This window comes from Falco naumanni, chromosome 1 (assembly GCF_017639655.2).
Source record: "Falco naumanni isolate bFalNau1 chromosome 1, bFalNau1.pat, whole genome shotgun sequence".
Lineage (NCBI taxonomy): Eukaryota > Metazoa > Chordata > Aves > Falconiformes > Falconidae > Falco > Falco naumanni.
Window position 1 is genome coordinate 45260198 of NC_054054.1, and position 22028 is coordinate 45282225.

Here is a 22028-nt window from a genome sequence, read left to right on the forward strand (position 1 = left end):
ACGCTTCTGCCTGTGCTCAAAGAAACAAACTCCTTCAATATAGCAAATACAATTATGTCCTGCTGCATGCTTCCATCATCACAAAAGCAAATAAAACAATGGACACTTCTCATGTTGGACTTCGGCAAAAGACATTTATTATTATTATTATTGTTGTGTTGCTGTTGTACCTCCTCTGCTCTGCCCACAGTGGTGGCATTAATGCTGTTACCATATTGTAGCTGATGATGCCGGTGTACAAATCAAAATCCATCTTAATTTCAAACTCCATTAGAAACACAGGAAAAAAGATCAACATTTACTAAATGTAAAGGGAAAAATGGTATGGAAAGAATTATTTTTTTTTTATTTTTCAAGCTTCCAAGACAGTATTACAAACAACAGAGAGCAAAGTAAAGCTAGAAATGAAATACTTGACAGCATCTGTTTAAAGATTACAGCTAAGAAACCTAATAAAAGTTGAATAAACAGTTACTAGAAATAAAAATTTTTACACATATGATATTTGTCTGGGATTTTTATTTCTTTAAAATAATTCATACAAATGGTTACAGTCACAAACATGATTTTAACCAAAAAATATTGCTAGCCTACCACATTACCAGGAAGGAATCAATGTAGGCAATGAAATGCTGCTACTTTTCAGTAGTCTAGTGCCTTTTTCGCATACCACCAATAATATATACTTTAACTGGTGACAAAAAGCACAATGCTCGTTTATACAAAACCTTTTTTTTTTTTTTCCTCAAAATCTCTTTGTAAGGTTGTCTTCATTTTGAAATAAGGGAATTCATGCCAAAATCAGGAGAAACTGTATTTCTTTTGTTTACTAAATTATTCTAAAAAATAAGACAAGCAGGTAGAAAAAACAATGCACTGTGTGGCGTAGAAAGAAAAATGGGAAAAATTCATTGTCCTGAGAAGTTTGCCAACTGCCTCATTTTTGGGCATGTTTTAAAATATAAAAGAAAGGATTTTTAATCTCAAAATCGGTTTGTTGAATGCCTCCCTTATGTTTTTCCTTGTTGACAGCTAAGCAAACAAACCCTTTTTAATGTTCTAAAAACTGTACACAGACAAGTACATTCATGATATAATTAACTACTAACTTCTCTTGCTTAACAAAGAACCCATAGGACACAGAAACAGTGAATCAGTCCACTGGACAGGGACAAACTACAATTTATACGGAGGAAAAAATGTTTCCAAATCTTCTTTTTGTCTCCCACCTTTTCCTTTTATACTGTATATTGGACCAGTTTCTAAACCAATAATCGTCTCCTCCTGTAAGTTCATGGTTTTGCCTTTAATCAAAATCCAGGGTTTTGTTTTGTTTTGTTTGTTTTCCACACGCTGAAGTTGAAATCTCCGATGTTGGGAATGCTGTTTTCGTAGGCTACAATTGGTCGCTTGGGTGGTCTCTATCAGCTTCTGGTTTGACAGTTTGGCCAGGGGAAGGAGCATGGGGCGGGTGGGCTACAGCAGGGAGGCCGTGTGATAAAGACATAGGGTTGGGGACTATTCCTTCTACTGCTGCAGGTATGCCAGTGGAAGCCACACTTACAACGCCTGGGGGATACCTGCTGAGAGAAGAAAATGAGAACATACATGAACACCGAGAGATGACTGACCAGCAAGCACACCTTGCCTCCTTCTAGAGCAACAGAGGTGCTTCTTTTGTTTTCAGACCAGTGAGAAAGACAGCTGGGTGAACTCCAGATGAGATACAATACTCAGAGGCTGCTAAATAAAGCAAAAGATGCTGTGATTTACCCAAACGAGAAGTAACAGTTTGCTAGACTGTTTCTTTGGATTTCAGGTTTCATAGCATGAGTGACAGCACAGCAAAGGAAACAACCTGAAGTATTGCTCCTCTCAAAGTATACCTCAACAAGAAGTCATTCAGGCTAGGTCTGTGCAATACATATCTGCTTCTCCATGACTTTCCCTCAAAGTGACCTTTGAGGATTTTTTTTTCTCTTTGATTCTTACACAGAATTTTATAATTTCATTGTTGTGGTTTGAAAAAATATTTCTTTAAACTAATCTTGCAGTCCTCCTGATAGCTCCCCAACAGAGCAATCATACCGACACACTCTGAAGATGACAAAATCAAGCCTACTGCAGCTGATTAACTTTTTCAGCATCAAACTTGCCACTGTACTTGTCTGAAAGAGAACCGGTACTAGTCAGACAGAGGACAAGTGCTTTAGAGGCAGACTGCAAGAAAGAGATGCAACCACAAAAACTAGAGGTGATTTTAAAGATTTCTTACTCTATCTGGACAAGCACCTAGGCCTAAATATTTTACAAATTCAATAAAAAAAAAATCACCCTCTGATTCAGTTTGATTTTATGATGGCTCTGATGCAATCAGGCTAAAAAGAAAAATCTTGCAGATCTACTGCTTCAATCCTGAGTTTCAGATGTAATTGATAAAACACTGGTATTTCACAGTGCTGTATATGAACAACAGCTACACAGGAACACTTTTAACAACAATATGTTTTCCTTTTTTTGGCCAGGTACCTCAATATCCATATGCAAGTTATCTCATGCTGGCCACTTAACACTGGCCCTTTGCCTCCTCTCCCCATCGTAAAGCCACACACTCATCCCTTGTTCTCTCCAGCTATATTCTGCTCACCCAAGCATCGTAGCAAGAGCATTATGCATTTAAAAGCCTGAACGCAGTTTGTGTGATTAGGCCCTTACTCACTGTGGCAATTGCTACACTAGTATTTACTCAGAACTGAATGGGAGAAAAGGCACTTGGAGTTTTGTCAAGCTTTTTCAAATATCACATTATTCTGCCGGTGTATTCTCATCAGAGTGCAACACTGAAAGCGTTGAGTTCAGGGAATTTCACCCCTCATCAGTGGTATCTTTTAAAGTAATGCATGTTTGTGCTACTCATCCTAAGCTCCCTCAAGCTGATAGAAAATTAGGGCAGAACTTAGGCAAAACTTAGGCAAAACTCAGAGGAGGAAAAAAGCTGGGTGAAAGCATGTTTACTTGTTCTTCCACCACAGAAACATCATGGGAACTGTTTTTTGCAAACAGTGTGTCAGAGGGGCTCAGCATGGCTGACAAGGCGTGGGGATGACGAAGACACCATACACTGGCCTGGTCATCCTGGGAAAGCATCCTACAGATCAGAACACTGACTGTTGTCTGGGATAGATAAGAAGCATGTGAAAGATCACAGCACCTGCAGGCCAGATAACTTCGTTCCCAATTGTATACATATTTACAGGGCTTCCTATGCTAATTCCTGCTCCAGAGAGGTTCCTTAGAATTAATTTGCAGCTGCTAATGGAATTAGTTGCTTGTTTCAGTACCTCAATTTGAATCTTATTAATCAAATTTGCTTCAATTCCTATGAAAACTGTCAGACTGGGTATTGTTTTACTTATTCAAATCAAATTTTGAAACAACTTATCTGTTACTCTAGGTGCTTCACAAAGAAGTCAGCATGACTGACACAACAAAAACTTCCATTTAAAAGCCCAACACAGCAACAGTTTCCAACACAGAATCTCTATTTTCTAACAACATGTTCCCTGAGCATCAACACAGCGGAGCCGGGAGAAACCAAGGAGGGAGCAAGTTCAGTAACTGCATCTCCCTCAGGAAGAAAAATCAGAGCCTCCCCTCGCGAAAACAGACAGTGCTGAATCAGAAGCATTAACAGGTACCTTATCAGCACATTACGCTGTTTAAGTTCTCCTTTGACTCCAAATATTCTTTCTGTATATAAAATATTCCCTCTGGACACCAAGTTATAATAATTAGGATTCTACCCACCAGCACCTCTCCTCAGATAAAGGCTGCCTACACTGTTAGTAACACCCAAAAGTCCTACAATTCCTAAAGCTACACAATGGCAGTAGCCAAGTACAGATAATACATCCCTCTACAGAAACTCTATTTTGCTTGACAATTCCTAACCCTATTTTGCCATTCTCCTTTCATAATTTTTGTTACCTTAAAATTTAATCAGTGTTGTTCAAATTGTATCTCTGAAAGGAGGGCACATAAACGGAACAGCTTCTACACATGGGCATTTCTATCCTACATAACCTCTTAAGTTGCTATTTATTACTTTTCTATTCTTAATCAGCAAATACATTCCCTCCAGCACTTCATAAAGTTGCTCCCAATCTTCCTCCTCTGGCAGCAATAAGTTGAAATGTTTTCCAGGTAAAAAGTCCACTGAATTAAATTCTTGTGAAGGCAGAAGAGAGCAATCAGTTAGTTATACCTCCTCTGCTACTTCATAGTCTTCCATCCCCTTCCCCCACGGTCTTAAATTTCCAACAAAAAATACAGTAGCCCTCTTAATTAGAACAGAAAGGCAACTTTAATTTCTATGTTAATCTCCTGTATTTTTTAAACATACAAGCACCTTGAATACACTATGTTGAGCTGTTCAAGAAACTGCTTCTGTCAAGAGCTTAAAATTTAAGTGCATGCTGTAATCTTACATTAGAGTCTGAAAATCACCAGTGAAATACCTCAACATGAAATAACTCCTGAACTGCCAACATTTAGCTATTCTCATCCAAGCACCTCTCTGGTACCTAGATACTCTCATCTTCCGCCTGCTACAAGGCAGAAAAATGTATCAACATGTCTATAAATCGCACAACCCCTGTTCACTGGCTGTCAGATTTCCCTTTGCCTACAACCTGCATGCTCTGCGACACAGGAGATGGCAGGGGGTTATTATATACAGGCAGCTCAGTAACAAACACACAGTAGTAACACAAAAACAGGGCATATTATGCTGCTTCACTGAGACTACAACAAACAGTTCCTTCTCAGGAACATCGTTAATCTTTACTCATGGGATAGGTTCCATTTGCTTGACCTTTTGTGTTGATAGGGCATCTTGCATTTCACACAGTAAATTATTTTGTTTTCCACAGAATATGATGATATTCAGATGATCAAGGTTACATTCTGCTGATGAATGCTCAATGGTCTTTGCTTGTGATAATATCTGATAATTTAAAGAGTTCTGTCCTACATCAAAATACAAGTAAATGATATGTCCAGAATAAAATAGCCTCATTAGTTTTAGTTCACCGAAAGAGCTATTTGCATTTTTTAACATATAAATTATTATCCCAGGTCTTATCTTCTAATGCAATTACATGACTACGATACAGTTATTAGCACATCTGAAACACCACACTGCCTGTGAAAGACTCCAGAACTCATTTAGTTGAACATAATTTTGGACTGCAAAGAAAAGAAAAATCTGTTTCGAAGAATCAATTCAAATTCTGTACTTAATCCAGGTAGGAATTAAGTATCAGCAAACACTGCTACTGAAACCAATTTCTTCATAAAGCCTGAGCTTCAAGTTCCACGTATTTTATACTGTACAAAATAATAACTGCCTTCACCCCCACACAAACACTACTCTTTATCAACCCTCCAAAATGAGGCTTTTAGTATTTGTTGTATGACTCTCAACTTATCCCTCAAACTTCCCAAAATTATTTTTTATTTTGCATTTGAAAATAATTGAGAAGTCAGAATTTATTTACAATGAATTTTCGTTATGGAAAAAACTGACTGAAACAATGTCTTAAAAAGGCATTCAGTTCGGCGTTTATCCTGCTTAAATTAAATACATAAGGTCTTTACCTTGTAAATCATTAACTTCCCAAACATTCCTAAGTTAAAATCCATTTCTAGCTGCGAAGCCTGCTTCTGCTGGACTTGTGACCCCCCAAATGAGAACAAACAACTGTGTTTTAATTTGGGCATGCAGCTCTGTTCTTAACTGCCATGACAGGGTTGGAGTTACCACCCCCAGCTCAGCAACACCTGCCTTTCAGCCTTTGTTGCATCCAGCTATACCCTAAGTGCTCCAAACTAAAGCCAATGAAACCACACGCTGCGTGGAGCAGAACACAGGGGCTTGAACTTCTTTTTCAGGCAAACAGAAACGCCCTTCTTCTGGTATTTAGGGCGACAGTACTTTTTCCCAAAATAACATCTTGACGTGATGCGAGATACATGCATGTTCAAAGATATTCTTTTCCTTTGCTGCCCTTAGGGCTACTGATAAGGAGATTATGGCAGAGGGTGGTGATGCTCCCCCCTGCCATCCCTCCATCACCTCCCGATGAGTCTGTCAGAAGTCATTGACACACGAGAACTTTGCTTCACTTCCCAACAGTGCACAGCTGGGTTCTCATAGTGGTGTAACACACACAGAAAAATCCTCTTATCTATTAAAAGTATGGGATAGCCCTCCTAAAGAAGGACAAAGGTAAGAGAAACACATGAAGAAGGACAAAGAGGTTAAAACAGAATAGTGAAATGACTGCACTGTCCCTCCCCTTAAGGCACTGAGGGGAAGCAGCTTGTTTGTACCTTTCTCAGCCACTTTCACCCTACTTATGAGTAAATGCCATACTGGAAGATAAAAGTTGAAGACATTTTTCATAATTAAAATTTGTGCGAAGCTGGCTACTAGGAAAAAACCTGTTGCTAGAACAGCTGCTAGGAATAAAGGGACAGAGAAAGACTCGCAGACAAAGTAACTAAGGAATGTACATATTAGATATAAAAAAATTGCCCTTTTTATTAAGATCTACTTTCACAATTGATTGAGAATACATGTATCAACTCCCTCAAATGCTTCTGCTTAAAAATTAAATGTATAATTTAGAAAACAATATTTTAAATATCTTCTCATAATCACCACAGGCAATTCCACTGTATTCAATACAGAGTTATTTTTTCTCTCATGTGTCTGGAAGCCACAAAGCCACGTAACAATAGTTTATTACTCAAAGTCCTTCTGCTACCTACTGCTGCATCATTACCTTCAGCAAAAGGAACATAAACTTCCACTGCACCCACTGGAGATGACCAGAATTGTTTTATTTGAATATAGAAAAAGATGTGAGTTGTTCAGATATTACTAACCACACAAAAAAAGGAAACATACTTACATACTGCATGACTTCATCTAGCAAAACAAAATTATTCTCCTGAATGCAACAATTACGAAAACAATACAGCTGGGGCCTAATGCAAAACCACTTCATTAATTAATAGGAAGGTCTTTTATTTATTCTTGAATGCCTATTCTGATGAATGAAGGAGGTTTTCCTTTTACACCTGCAGCATGCTTACCTGTACGCAGCACCATTAAGCTCTGGATGAACAACTCCGGGATCCATGCTGGCCCAATGTGTAGCTGCAGTCAAATGATCTTTGTTAACACAGTTTTTCAGACTGTCTGGAATACGACCTAGGATGAAGCAAGGGAGAGGAAATTAAAAAAACAAAAATAATGTATGCCTTATGCTTTTAATGTGTCTCTGTTAAAAATAGTTATAAATATTTGCATATTGAAATCAACACATAAAATCACACTAAGAGCTTATTTTTGATCCTAACTGTTCCCTTTTTGACTGAGACTTAGTTAATAATGGTTAAAATGCACTGTGTAATTTTTATTTCTCTGTCTCTCTCTAACTTTTGTATACAGGGTCTCAATAAAACCATAATCAACAAGATTCATGCTTTCCAAGAAGCCAAAACCTGAGTATCGAGCATGGGTGCCACTCAAAATCAGTAATGTAGCCTCCTGCTCTCTGTCTTTAATGTCACTTTCCTCCTTTTCCCTCCATGTGTAATAGCAATAAAAACACTGATTGAAGAATGTAGGGCTCTGAATGGAATTTCGCCATAAACCTGAATACGACTGACATTTTTTTTCTGTCCTCCTGATCTTCCCCTTCTTCACCTCAACTGCTCTTCACATTTATTTACTATAATGTTTTAACCCTCAGCCAGCTCTTTCATTCCTACAAAAAATGAAAATACACCAAGAAACTCCCTTTTTCATTTCTTCAAAACTTCTGCTTAACCTCTGAAGTATAACTGAAGTTTTAAGACACTGATACTGGAAGATCTGTCAGCCTGATTCAGCACATACTGGACAAGCCTCTGTCTTCTGCAGAACCATCTCCAGCCCTGCAAAAAATGGCATCCACAGATACGACACACATTTTCTTCATGGCAACAGGAATATCTCCACCTATTTCAACAAGAGATCAAATGCAGCCTGTGTTTTCTCTAGCAACTGTTTAAATTTATCTTTTCTGAAGTCTAATGTTACTGTGCATTTGCACATAAAGAGGCAGAAAGAGGTAAATTTGAGTCTACCCTTATTACTGTTGGCAATAGTACTCCAAAAAAACTTTCCAAAAACCTGACCGTGCTCCACCATTAAAGCGTTCAGGGGTTTTGCCTCCAGCTCCCTACTGGAAATTTGATTAAGTACGTCACTACTCTTTGCCTGCTTTTTCTATCCATCAGCCTGGCCACAACAGGGCTGTAAAAAAGCCTTTCCACAGAATTGCTTTTTGTCTAGTGGATACCATCAAGTATTTGATGGCTTGCACTTATGTCACTAAAACTTCCCACGTCTCCTAAGCACAAGTCAAAAGGGCTCCTTAGTTCAGCATCAAACAAGATATATGCCCCATTATGGGTGAATTCCTACCGTTCTCCTGATTAGAAATCATCTTCTAAATTTAGCTGAAATATACATCCACCTAAACTTCTGCCAAAATTGCCCACAAATTTAAACAGTATCTTTCTTTTCTGATGTTGATCCTTCTGAAGTATTTTTAAACTGCAATCATGTCTTCATCCTTGCCCCTCCCATTCTTCATTTTGCTAACTTCTGTAGGTGTGTTCTACTAGCTTCCCCTTACAAACCAGTATTTATTTATTCAAAACATCTAACATCATTTTCACTTGCCATGCTCACCCTCACATTTCTTCCATTACTGTTTTCAGTGGTCCTCCTTATTTAATATTTTGAATGTTTCCATCTTGGAAAATATATTTAAAGATATTTCATCTCTGCTTATTAATTTTATTTTATACATCACAACATCATTGACTTTCTGGTAACAGCAGACCCACTTGACATCTTTATTGTCAGATGCTAGTGATAGCTTGCATTCCTTTATTGTACACCTTTTTCCAATTAGTTTCTCCCTCTGCTTCCTCCCTCCTCCGTGCTCCCCTATGGCTTTCGCATATCCAGCTTTATCCCGCCCTTCCTGTATCTTTCCTACATTTGTTTTAGTGCAATTCAATGTCATTCTCACCTCCCTAATGCTGGCCTCAGTCTGGTCTTACTACAAACCATGTGCAAACACTGAAGTGCTGACAGCTTCAACACAAATCAGTGACACAGATCGCTGATAGCACAATCACACACTTTAAGAAAATACAGGTCTGTCTTCCTAGGCACATATGTTTAGGTTGTTGCACGATACTTAACATAAAACTAGATCGATATAGCTGACTCTTCTTCAGTTTTCAAATCTCAGCCTACTAATGCTTACTTGCACATCAATCATCCCCCAAACAGGTATCATACGCTGGTTTGTGCAATCTCTCTCAGAGCTATTTGGGAGCAGGCAATAGTTATATAAAAACTTAATGAAGGTATTGTTAGAGTTCTGCTGGAGTATAAGCACAAGGACCAATTCCAGCAAAGGCACGGTTGGAGTCTTTAGGTTACCTCTAAAACAGAGAGAAATAGTCCTGTAAAAGGCCATTCAGATCAGGAGTTTGAGGTGCCTTTAATCACCATGCAGAGGAGAATCTTCTCTCTGCACAGGCTATAAATGAAACTAAATTGCGCAGCCTCTCTAGGCACAAGACACAGGAAAGGCTATTGCTAGCGCTTTTTGTACAGCAGAGCAATGTGTTGGCACTGAACTACTCTCAAGGTGACACAGATGGCCCTTCATGTCTGCAGAGCATTGCCTATATTGCCAAGGGGGAAACAGCAAAGTCCTACTAAAGAGAGAACATTAGTGCTTAATGAATCATTTTCCAGTATGAAAATCCTTCCTTTTATTTTAGGCTACAAGGGATTCAAACCAATGCCAAATGGCTCACTCTTCTCATTTTCTTTATTAGCAGTGCATGTTGAAGACTAACAGTTTCCTCTTATGTGAACAGTTCACAATTACATGGTAGTTATATAACAAAGAGACTGTGTCCTTTAAAATGCCAGGCTTCTTTAGCAGTGCTTTAAAGAAAGGAACATCTAAAATAAGAGTACCCTCCCAACAAAATACTGAAAACTTTGTTTTGATGTAGTGTACAAGTCGTTAGATATTAGCATTACTAGGAACAGCATGAAAGTTTAGATGCTTTATCTCTCAACATTACAGCGTTAAAGATACTGAAACTCCAGACCATCCTCTAAGACAAATTCGGATGAACTTTGGAAAATAACCAAGGAGACAAAGAGAAAATAATGAAGAGAACAGAACTGCTCATGACAAGTACAAGGGGGCATCCAGGAAAACCTATGAAAGATACCAGCAATATCTGGATGACTTGAAGTCAAACCCATCAAATGGATAATATTTACATGCAATGACAAAAAGCAAACAAAAAAACCTGAATTTTTCAGATACAAGTACATTTCTGTTATATCGAAAAAGCACTTATTTTGCAGTGCCTGCCTTCTCCTTGCAATTGCAATGAACCTCCAAAATCATCTCCTCCAGTTCTGAGAATAGACTCAGCGGGTTACTTGCTCATTTCTGTCTCCCAAATACTAGAAGCAGTAAACAAAACCTAAGGCTGGTTCTTTCCAGCATCTTTCAAGACTGAAGAATGAGAAAGTTTGTTAAAAAGAAATATGCAGTGAAGGAGCTAGTAAGGGGAGTTAGTACCTGTGATCGCCCTTCGGATCTCTCGTGCTGCTTCCTCCCGCATCTCAATTGAGGCTTGTTCACTATACCAGGCTGCATGTGGGGTACAGATCAGGTTTGGTGCATCCTTCAAGGGGCCCTGACTAAAGCTAAATGAAGATTTAAAACAAGATCAAATGACAAAAAATACTGGGGGGGGGGGGGGGGGGGGGGGGGGGAGGGGGGGGGGAGGAGGAGGAGAGAGGTTCCAATGTATTTGTACATACACAGACTAATTTCTACAACAGAAAAGAATTGCATTTTTATTCCTTCACGGGTTTTTTTTAATTCTGTCAGTTAATTTAATACACTATTCATGGTATAAATAAGCAACAATCACCTCTCATAGACTCAAAGGGTAGAACTTGAGTATAGCAGCAACATCAGCTTCTGTCCAATGCACTTATTGCTAACTACAGCCACTGCCACTTCAGTTCTGGTGCAAAAATGCATAAAGCAAGACACAAATCAATTCAGGATGCCATTCCATTTCTCCATTTCATCACAGTTTTACTTTTACTGCATTAGCCAACAAAGCTCTGTTCTCTCAACAGTCACTGTCAACGTGACAGTCATTTAAAGAAAAAAATTCTTAAAACTACTTCCAAGTAAGATGTGTGTCCGTCAGCAGCCTCAACTTTTTTTTTTTATAATTCGGGGGGGGGGTTGTTATTTTTAACTACTTTTTCTTTCCTGTTCCTTTATAGAAACTCTACAGAAAGAAGGAAATTTACAGATTGATTTTCAGAGTAAGTAACAAATCTGTGCAAAAGTGCTATCACAGATATAGAGTGAAGAACCTGAAAATAATGGAAGCTTGCTCCTCCTACTTACTTCCAGTTTTAATAAACTTACAGTCAACAACAGGAGCACAAATATTTTAAGACAAAAGCGTGCTTTCAGAGTTAGTCATAATTCATGAAATGATAGAATTCATCTGTAGTTCAATAAACATCAGAGTATCTGGCAAAACTCTTGAATACAGAGTTGCATGCTGCGATCAGATAGACATGCAGCACTGAAGCCAAAGGAAATTGTGGCTGTAATCCTGCAACTGAATCTCTGCAGATGGCATCTCCATGCAGCAAATGGGGCTTCCTATAGGTGCAACGGTCTGCTTCTACAGATCTGAGATGTGAATTGGGAAGAATGTATGTAGCTGAAAGTCCCTTGAGCTGTTAAGACTCTGGCTTTGCACAGCACTACTGCACTGTAATGACTACATTTAGAGGTAAATGAATGCAGGATATGCATAAATAAAATTAAATATTTGTGATGTGGCATTGTGTCTTGGTAGATATAAAAATTCACCTAAAAGGATACTACTCTTTTTTTTTTTTTAAAGCTTCTATCTCCCCACTCCTCAAGCTGCTATGAGAGATTCTATCCTCTCGCCTGTCTTTACAACCTGCCCTCAAGTCCTGAATCTGTTCCTTTTCAAAAACTTACGTACATTGTTCCAGTTAAAATTAACATTTCTCCCTGCCCAGACTGAACCGAAAAAGGCTTGTTAGATACAAGCACTAAGCTACAGCAGTCTGTTCTCATAACTAACTCAGAAGCTGGACTCAAGAACATATCAAATAGGCTCATTTCTGATCAGGAGTGCTGATATCTTAACACCAATGCCACTCTGGGGAGCGGTACATTTCTGCCTAAAACACTGGACTTCTCAGTGTCATTCAAAAACTAAGGCTTGTGCTACTGGCTCTGCTAAGGACAGCAGAGCTACTACTATCCTGATAAAGGGCAAGACAATATGAAACCTGCACTCCGACCACCTTCCTTAACTTTTTTTGCAACTGTTACATTTATGGCTTTCCTGCAGAGGTGATCCGGACAAAAGTATGCCTTTTCCTCCAGAAAGGTGTCATAAAGTAGTTATTCCTCACACTGAATCTCAACTCTTTGCCTTCTGAAAGAGTCTGTTCAAGCATTGCCATTAGATGCCTCCAGAGTTGCATCAATGACAAAGGAGCACTCCCCTCAAAGCCATGACACAAAAGCCACTCCCAGGGTTTCAACCCAAGTCCCTGCTATTTTTACTAAATAAACCCACTGGATATTTTTTTTAAAGGAATCAAATGAGGGATGTCGCTTTTTTCACTTCTGACCACATACACAAGCTCCATCTACATCTGCATTAGTCCAGTGCTGCACAGATTCATGTTGCTTTACTAAGGAATATTTAGCTATCAAATGAAGGGCAAACTCAATTTACTTGTTGCTGTTGATTGTATCATGCACTAAGACTTAAAAATAAGAAAGTGAACAAAATAAAAAGAAAAGAAAAAGGAAAAGCACCTGAATGGTTCTGACTCATGTACATCTAAGGCTGCCCCTCGTATCCTTCCTTCCTTCAGGGCCTGTGCAAGTGCTTTTTCGTCTACTAACCCACCTCGAGCTGTGTTGACCAGGAAAGCCCCTTGTCTCATCTAGGGAAAGTTAAAAACAAGAATGATGAAATAAAAATAAATGAAATAAAATCGTTGTGGCATTATTTTTTACTCAAAAGAAGCATCCATTACAACAAAGGCTATTGAGCTGGTTTAACCTGTAACAGTTGTCTTCCCTTTCCATTGGAAAGTACCACAAAATGTGATGCTTCTAACAAAATGCTATTTCACAGCACTTAATAACCTTGTTTCTTGTAAGCAGTGTCTTTTAATAGAAGCGTTGTTTCAGATATTGTGCAGTAACATGATCAAAAGATACAACTGTGCATATGAAAGTGACAGATCATTTTATGCCTTTTTATTTCACTGTGAAATTGCATGAGACAAACTACAGCACGTTCTTAAACAAATTCATATTTTGTGGTTTTCAAGTTTCACACAAATAAAAGCCTACATGAATTTTTCACAGAAATAAATGCTTTTGGATTTTCAAACACTTTTCCCTTTAGTTGCCAAAACACAGCAGATCTGTTTTATTTACGTTACTTCAGCTTCCTCCTCCCTGTGAGATTTTTCAAATAAAGGTCTGAAGAATTCTTGTATTATTCAATTAAAAGGCATGAAAATGAATTTGGTTGAGAACGCTGTGTGCCCAGGAGAAAAGCTGTGCTGTGCATTGTGCAGATTAGCATTGTAGATGACACTGTGTACAGAGAACTACAAGAATTTACACCATAATATATCCACAACTTGAAAACAAAGTGGCGGTTCAAATAAGAGAGATGGTACGGAAAAAAAATAAATCACTACATCCTGCTTCCAGCCACCCTAATACTTCATCTTCTACCAGATGTCTCAAACACAGCTTCTGATCTCAGCGGCATTTCTGTGCATGAAGGTAAGCATATGAAGAGGAGGAATCATGGTGATGAATGATAAAAATCTCATTTTGTACTGACTCCATCTCTCACCGTAAGAACAAGAAAACCCCAACATTTTGACACCAAGTCAACTACATGAAACCTACACATCAAACTAAAGCTTATGTAAATGGATGCTCTAAAAGTCTGATTGAAAATGCCAAATTCATGAACCGCAAGGAGGTTTGGATGAAAGTCTGCTACTAATTTTTTTTTGTTGTTGTTACATCAGATTATAGGAAACATTAAACAATTAACATGCAAATGCTTGCAGTAAGATTATAAGAAAAAAACCCCACAATATTTCACTGGCCAACTCACTAGGTTTAGTGTGGCCCAGTCTCTCTCCATTTGCAGACTCCTGTGCTTACAGCATAAAATAGACATTGGTCTGTATAGCAAAACCAAAGTCCACTTACAAGAGTAAAACTAAGGGATACTCCTTCCAGTTTTGTGTCATTAACTTGGGAATTCAAACAGTGAAGAAGCAAGGCCCATGATCTTGTCTAGTAAGAACAAGACATTCCTGATGGGAACCATCACTGCATCTCCATTACTTAAATCAGCTATGAGAACTAGATCAAAACTAGCACAGAAGGGCTCACCTAGGTGACAATCACACCTGCTGCACAGACATCATATAGGCTCACAGGAGCTCATCCATCCTTCCTATGTCTGTGCTCTCACAAATAGATAACTGAGTTTTAAGTACAGCTTGGTGTAGTTATATGTACTCTGAAGGATGTGAAAATTTTAATCAAAGTGAACCCTGCTAAAATTTTCTGTCTAATCTTAATAACCTTGCTTGAGTTTTCATTTTAGGCCTGTTTACAAAACTCTAAAGACAAGCCCAAACCAAACAGAACATGGCTGCATAAATGCACTCCGGTGGGAATGAACTACATGACTCATGATAAACTATAAGGGTGGATGCAGCTGGAGATGACCCTTAACAATAGGTGGAAGCTTGAAGGAGCTTTACAGCTAGAACTGCTGACAGCTGTTGAATTCACCTACATTAACCTGCAGAGCTGCTTTAAAAATGTCTTGCATTTAAATTGCAGCATCTTTTTCTCGAATCTGTAAAACTAAAGATGATCTCAGCTTCTCTTAAGAGCACTTGATTACTGTGGGTTCAACACACACAAGCTTGGAACGTTTCTCTGAGCTGCTCTGGGATTGCAAGGCCAAGCACGATGGCTAGGCAGAATGCTGACGAATTAAAGGGAAAAGCTACTGGAAGAGAAGACTGACACCAATTTTCAAGGACATTTTAAAGTTATGCAATTTCAGATTGTAAACAAAATTCAGGGTGAAACTTCAGTGAAATGAGATGCACCATACTTCTCTGTACTTTCTTTAAAAACTGATTTTACATGAGCATGCAATACTGGTCAACAGTGGCATGCAACAATAAAAATTTTAGGCCAACTCTAACATCTGTCAGCCTAAAAAAGCTATTCTGCTCTTTTTGACTTAGAAGATCTGCTCTACAGAAACTAAGCAGCCAGAGGTGTTACAATTTCATGGTTTTCACAACAGTGGTTACAATACAGACTGCTTCATCCAAACATTTATCTAAAGCAAGAACTATCTCCTAACATTTTAATCCTTGCTTTAATCATGAAGGGTAACAAATGGCAGCATAAATGCTTATGACATCCTTTCCAGTACAGACTTTATTATATGCATTTAATTTCAGATGGTATCACTCACTTCTCTAATGCACTAAGCCCTCTCCAAAGCTCACTGCATTTATCCACCTCCACTCAAAAACTTCCTGAGATACACTGGCCCAAGTTTCAGTCTGTTATACGAGGGACCGCTGCTCAGCCAGCTTTCAGACAGTCCCACTGAATTCAGCGTGATTCTGTTTGGGTCTAGATGTCGGCTTGCAAAGACATCTAACCACGTAATAACCATGAAATGTACCTGAGCACACAACAAAAGATCATGTTCAAGGGCAGCGTGACAGAGCTCTGTTCTCCGAAGAGATCTGCACTTCAAACTTCTTATTTTTTTGGAGTTTTAAATCCCAGTATTTATATTGGGGTGGATCTCCAAAATCCCTAACCTCTCAAAATCAAGAAGCAATTATGTTGTCAGTTTTCTGCCACAATCCTACATGACTATGGAACCCATGCAGTGATTACTTCCTTTCTCCTGAAGTTCAAGAGCAGTAGGTGCAAGCTGTTTCTTAGAAGCCAAGCAGTAATTTTACTGCAAAAGAGTGCTACTGGTATTTTTTTACCAACACATACAAACACTACTTATATAAAGAACAGCAAAACCAACTATAATATCTTAGAGTTTCTTTCCTGCACACGATTTAGATTCTTAGATCTCAACATTCTATTTCTGGCTGTTAACTACACTGAGGCTGGAGTCAGAAGCTAGCCATTTAAATGAAAAAGCTTACACCGAATTAGTCAATAACGGAACAGTTACTAAACCTAGATTTTGAAGTTATCTGAATATTATGTAAAACTTTCGGGAGAGATCAGTACTAATTCCAAGAAACATTATTTTTCCAAATGATACAATCCTGTAAATGTGACCCATCCATGAAGTGCTCTGCAAGCATCAGGGCTGAGCACAGGGGGGAGCCATTTAGTCATATTCCTTCAACCGCAGCTAAATAACTCAAACTGAGGAACAAGAGTGAAAGGCAGAATCACTACCTGAACACACACAGGTAAACGAAGCAGCTACTAGAAGACATAGAAAGGGTACTTCTACATAACTGTAACTTTTATTTAATCTGAGCAACATTAAGAAGAATAAATTATTTTCACAAATGCAAAAACGACAATAAAAGCAACAATACGTAAACTACAGCTATTTCCTAATCGGTTACAAACTTACTTATTCTCAAAGCAGCAAAAGGGAAAGAAATCTCGTTCAAATGAGAATCTGCCTGTTTACATAAATAAACGCTATACAGTGTCAGCAACCATTACCAACTGGTGTAGAGTGCACCCACAGAGATTATTACCTGCTTTATGGTGAAGTCATTAATAAGATGATGATTGTGTTCATTCAAGTTGCAGTGCAGGGTAACACAGTCACTGTGGAACAGCAAGTCCTGCAAAGTGCTCACCCGCTGCAGTCCCAGAGCACGCTCCATGCCATCTGAGAGGTATGGGTCATAGAAAATCACACTGAAGCCAAAGGCTTTGGCACGTAGTGCTACTGCTTGCCCAACACGCCCTACAAGATAAGCAATGAGAACAGATGTGAAGCAGCTGGTGTAAGTAGCCTTCTCCTTCCTATTGCAAATGCTTGTATCAAACCATACTGCTCTGTACAGCAACTGGAAGAGGATTAAGAAAAAAAAGGCAGCTCCCATGCCACTTGAAATCATCCCTAAGATCAGGAAAGTTACATCTGGGCTGTTTCACGCTGCCTTGTTCAAAACAAAGCTGGAGGTTTGCACCTTCTGCAACCGGAGATCTGAAATGCCAGAAGATGTCACGTAATCTGCAATAATCTGTGTAATACAAGGGTTTGCCTGCTGGGCCTGTTTACGGTAAAACACTACCGCCTGTAAACACACCCTGCCAAGGACTTACTCTTACCCATGTCAGACCAGCTGGATTTAATAAAAAGCTACAAAATTAATCCTAAAAAATGAATGCAATAGAAGATAATTTGTTTAATCTGAAGCTCAACTATTCTCAATGCATGGAATCTCCTTTCTGACCTAGTATTTTCTTTCATTTTCTTTCAGCATTAAAATGCCTACAAGAATCCTGTCATCTAAGGCTTTAAAAAAATTTGTATCCATCTACCTAAATGATTAATAAATACAGTCCATCATATGGCATTAGTTAAGAAGAGTGCAGTACCATTTGGTTTTCACATTGACCTTAGCTTTTCTCTGTTCCACTTTCCTTACTGTCGTATTTCCGAGTTATGCCTGAAATTGCTCTATGGGCATGACTCCATGGCACATATATCAGGAGGTGTGTATTTCCCTTTGACACACTACCAGTAAAATAGAAAGTAAGTGGTAAGTGAGCGCAGAGTAAGTGTATTTTGAAGAACCAGGATGAACACACTTTTCAGGTTGGAAGATTCTCATGTTAGAGACACTAGATTCTCATGTTAGAGTATCACAAATGTTAAATAAAGACACTTCAAAAGCATCACTAGACCCACCATAACAATCGTTTGAGGGGGGGAAAAAAAGCCAACAAGTTTTCTTTTGCAACATCTGAGTTAGTTCAAAAAAGCATCAAATTAACACAGGGAAATCCCATTTCTTTCCAACTGTGCTTGGAGGTATTTCCCTCTGCTTTTCAGTTTTTCTTTGAATAAAGTTAAGCTGCCACAGGAAGAAAGGTTTTTTGTTGATCATTTAACATGAACACTGCAATTCCACAGTGCTTAGTAACAGATGTGCTTGGAATATTAAACAGTATGTCCATCTGATGGGGACTGTTGCTTTTATTTGGGGACACGAAGTTAAAATACTCCTCAAACTTTTCTTTCAGTACTTGCATACATGTTATTCATTCAATTTCCAAGCTGTTTTTTATAAACGTGAATTGGGACAATTTTCTAACCCTATTATTTTCAAGCTTTGGCATGTTCACAGCTCAAGGAACCAAGTCACAGAACTGTGACACTATTTTTTGTTTGTTTATTTTTTGTTAAACGAAGCATACAGCTTTTACTCCAGCTCCATTCATTTTCACATGCAACATTCTGTCATCTGTTCTTTTTTTCACTCTTTACAACATTAATACCTGAGGGGATTCATGACAGTGAAATCTCTTACAACACTCTCCAGTTCAGCTGTACTTTCTATTCATTGCAACCAGGCTAATAAACCAAAGCCGCCTTCAATGCGTGCTAAGTTTCCTTCTGAATCATATGTGTGTACCTCTAGCCAGAACTGTCCTATTACAATTATTTTATGGGATAAAACTCTTCCACAATTGAAAATTCATATTTAGTCTTAGTCATTAGACAAATACATGGGTGGACTGATGTAATTTGCCAATTCCTTTCTCAACTACTGCCCAACAATACAATACAACCACAAACCTACGATGTTTTTTTTCCCCTTCCTGAAAAACTTTTATTATACACGACTCTCCTGGGCATGAGGGAGGGCTCAAAACCTACCTCAACACATCAAGAACAACAGAACAGCATACGAAGCATCCTACCTTCAGGACAACTCTCTCAAAATCATAATACAATTGCTATGAATATTCCTAGCTGCTTCCAGGGAAGGAAAATTCTGAAGTTCAAAATATTAAATGAACTTCTTGGCCTGTAGTGTGGGAAGAACGCAGAAAATCTATGTTGTATACAACTGCAAAAAAAGCAGAAAGCCAAAAAAAGTCTATTTTATAAATTAGAGATTTACATGGAGCTCTAGCAAAGCCCATGCATCTTTTCAGTGACACCAGAAGTGTGGAGAGGCTCATTAAAAACACCTGGGTCTCCTGTTATAGTCTGACCCATCCACTCCCGGTAAGCCTCCGAGCTCCTCGGTCCGTGGGTGTCTCTGACCTTGCCCTTGCCAATGACTTCATTTGAGTGTGACAGTATAGTAGCTGCAGTTGTCAATGACGCCCATTCAGCCCTTGGGCAAAGAAAGCACATCCTATGCCAGTATTACAAAGATTTATAAAATGCCCTTGATACTGTGGAAATGTTGATGACCTGCCTGCAGACTTCCACGGAAAGAAAAAGTGCTTTCACTTAGCAGCTCCTTCCTGCCTATGCAACAGTAATGGAGAATCTGGGTAATTTTTCCTCCCTCTTGGAAAACTCTGCAATGTGCAGAGTACAATTTCGTTACATTTCCTGCTGAGCACGTAAGAGAACAAAGTAGGACTGCTAAGTGCACACCATTTATTGCACAGTAATACCATCCAACTCTTAAGCCTTAATATTGTCTCATAATGCAGATCAGAACTTCGGGCCATATCTAGTCAGGACTGTGGGACTGTTGGGAGAATATAGCAGGTGAGGAAAGACAAACTGAGTGATGACATTTATTATGATGTGGAGACAGATGTATTTGGAGGAATTTCACCTCTCTTGAGTGAGGAAATGCATTAGCTATTAGTCATCAGCATTTGTAACTGGGAAGGAAGGGGAAGGGAGTGTGACTTCACTGCTGTAAAGTCATCATTACAGCAGAACCAGGTCCAGCTATCTATTCACCCAAGTACTTACATGCTGCTGCTCATAAATACTCTCCTATAAAAAACCCCTACATGTCTAGATACAAGGTGCATAGGTAGGTTGCTGGTTTTTTTTTTAATGTAGAGCTTACTATCCACACTTGTGATGCATCACTTGAAATACAGGACACTGGATAGTAATAAAGATTAAAAGTGACAAAGACAGCTGTTTAATGAGGTGATATTATTTATGTAAAGCTCAAAGAATCACACACTTCATACAGACAGAAAGAAACACAGGCTCTGCCCTAAGGAGCTCAGAGGCTAACCAAACAACACAACAATGATGGATGGTACCCAACGAGCACACGAAGGAGGCATTTTATGCTCTTGACTCTCTGCTTATCTTTACAAGCTCAATACAAGCCAAGGATAAGAGATGGGGTTAACTTTAAAAGAAAAGCATGGAGTAACAGGATTAAGCAGGATAGACCAAGTGTCAAAACAGGAATATGCATGAGAGGAGGCAAAGAAAAGAGTGGGTGATGGAAAGAAGGCAGGTGAGTCATGAAACTTGGCTAGACCAGTGGATAAGGAAGAGAGTAGCTGAAGCTTTGGAGTCATTCCCTTGCACAGAGATATGAAAGAGCTAGGGTGTTTCTCTTTGGCAAAACAAGAGAAAAGCCCAGGAACAGATGTGATGAAGGTTCAGAGTTAGCTGTTGCAGCAGCAAAGTGATAAATTTAAGCAACCCACTGCTGAAGAGACAATTTTTAGACATGAGTAGAGGAACGTAGCTGTGGTTGAGATACACGATGATCTCAGACACATTAATGAGAAAGGACAGAAATAGCGACACTACATAGAACTAGAGACAAGAAGGACTTAGTAACAGATGATGGGAATCGTTTTGTGTGCAGTGCATTTACTGCATAGTCTTAGTGGTTCATCACTTCTGACACTGACATCTCTAAATAGTAAAATAATAAACTGAGGCAAAACTACAGATGTGGGAAGACGCCACTAGTAGACAAACACAACCTAAGGGCAACAGTCTTCTGAAGGTGGTTGTGAATACACGTTTCAGTATGAAACTAGAGACAGGTAGCCTCTTGCAGTAATCTGTAACAGAAAAGAGCGCATGCCACAGCCTAAGTGCCTGAAGTGCTCGAATGTGAAGTCTAGTACAGCCCTATTTCCCTATCTTCTAAGACCACATCTTTATTTTTCGTTAATACATAGCTACATAGGAGTTTGTTAGGACAGGCTGGAATCAAAATGTTCTGCTTATTCATGTACAAGCACAAAAAGAAACCATGGAAGTTTTCGTAACTGACTTTAAAAGTTAGTTTTCCTTGGAATTGTGATTATTCTATTGTAGGAAAAGAAATAGGAACAACAGAAGACTGGAGAAAATGACTGCTTAATAACTGTAACTGGTGTCTACCTTTAAAATCAGATTGTACTAGCCTTTTACTATACTATGCACACAAAAGGCTTGCTTTTTGAAACTAAAACCAGAAACTAGCATTCTACGTAGCTTCATATATTGGCCATCTGATTATCCACGTTTCTTTATACTTTCCAGTCACTCATAACAGAAATAACACACACAAAATTCACTTAAGGAATCCAATAATCAATTACTTTTTTTTTCTAATCTCAGTCTGGAATTTGCTCAACACAAAAAATGCAATGCCAATATGACAGGTATCTCCAGCAAATATGAACATAGCATGTGAGCCAAGGCTTCAGTTTCCAATACTAGGTATGCTTTTCCATTTTTAAAACACTGCAAGTGAC

The 22028-nt window shown here is 38.7% G+C and overlaps 1 protein-coding gene across 9 annotated transcripts in view; it reads right to left on the minus strand.

Moving 5' to 3' along the window:
* Window positions 1-112: 112 nt before the first annotated feature.
* Window positions 113-22028, minus strand: part of CTBP1 (C-terminal binding protein 1) — a 251666-nt gene continuing 229750 nt past the window's right edge. For 7 of the 9 annotated variants that reach the window (XM_040591829.1, XM_040591880.1, XM_040591837.1 and 4 more), the window contains 5 exons: window positions 17075-17289; window positions 13068-13198; window positions 10746-10873; window positions 7162-7279; window positions 113-1583 (listed from right to left, as the gene is read on the minus strand). In XM_040591829.1, the coding sequence (XP_040447763.1) occupies window positions 1397-1583; window positions 7162-7279; window positions 10746-10873; window positions 13068-13198; window positions 17075-17289 (779 nt within the window). In that variant the 3' untranslated portion in view covers window positions 113-1396. The remainder of the gene's footprint in view (window positions 1584-7161; window positions 7280-10745; window positions 10874-13067; window positions 13199-17074; window positions 17290-22028) is intronic. The other 2 variants (XM_040591847.1, XM_040591864.1) reach the window with 1 other exon arrangement.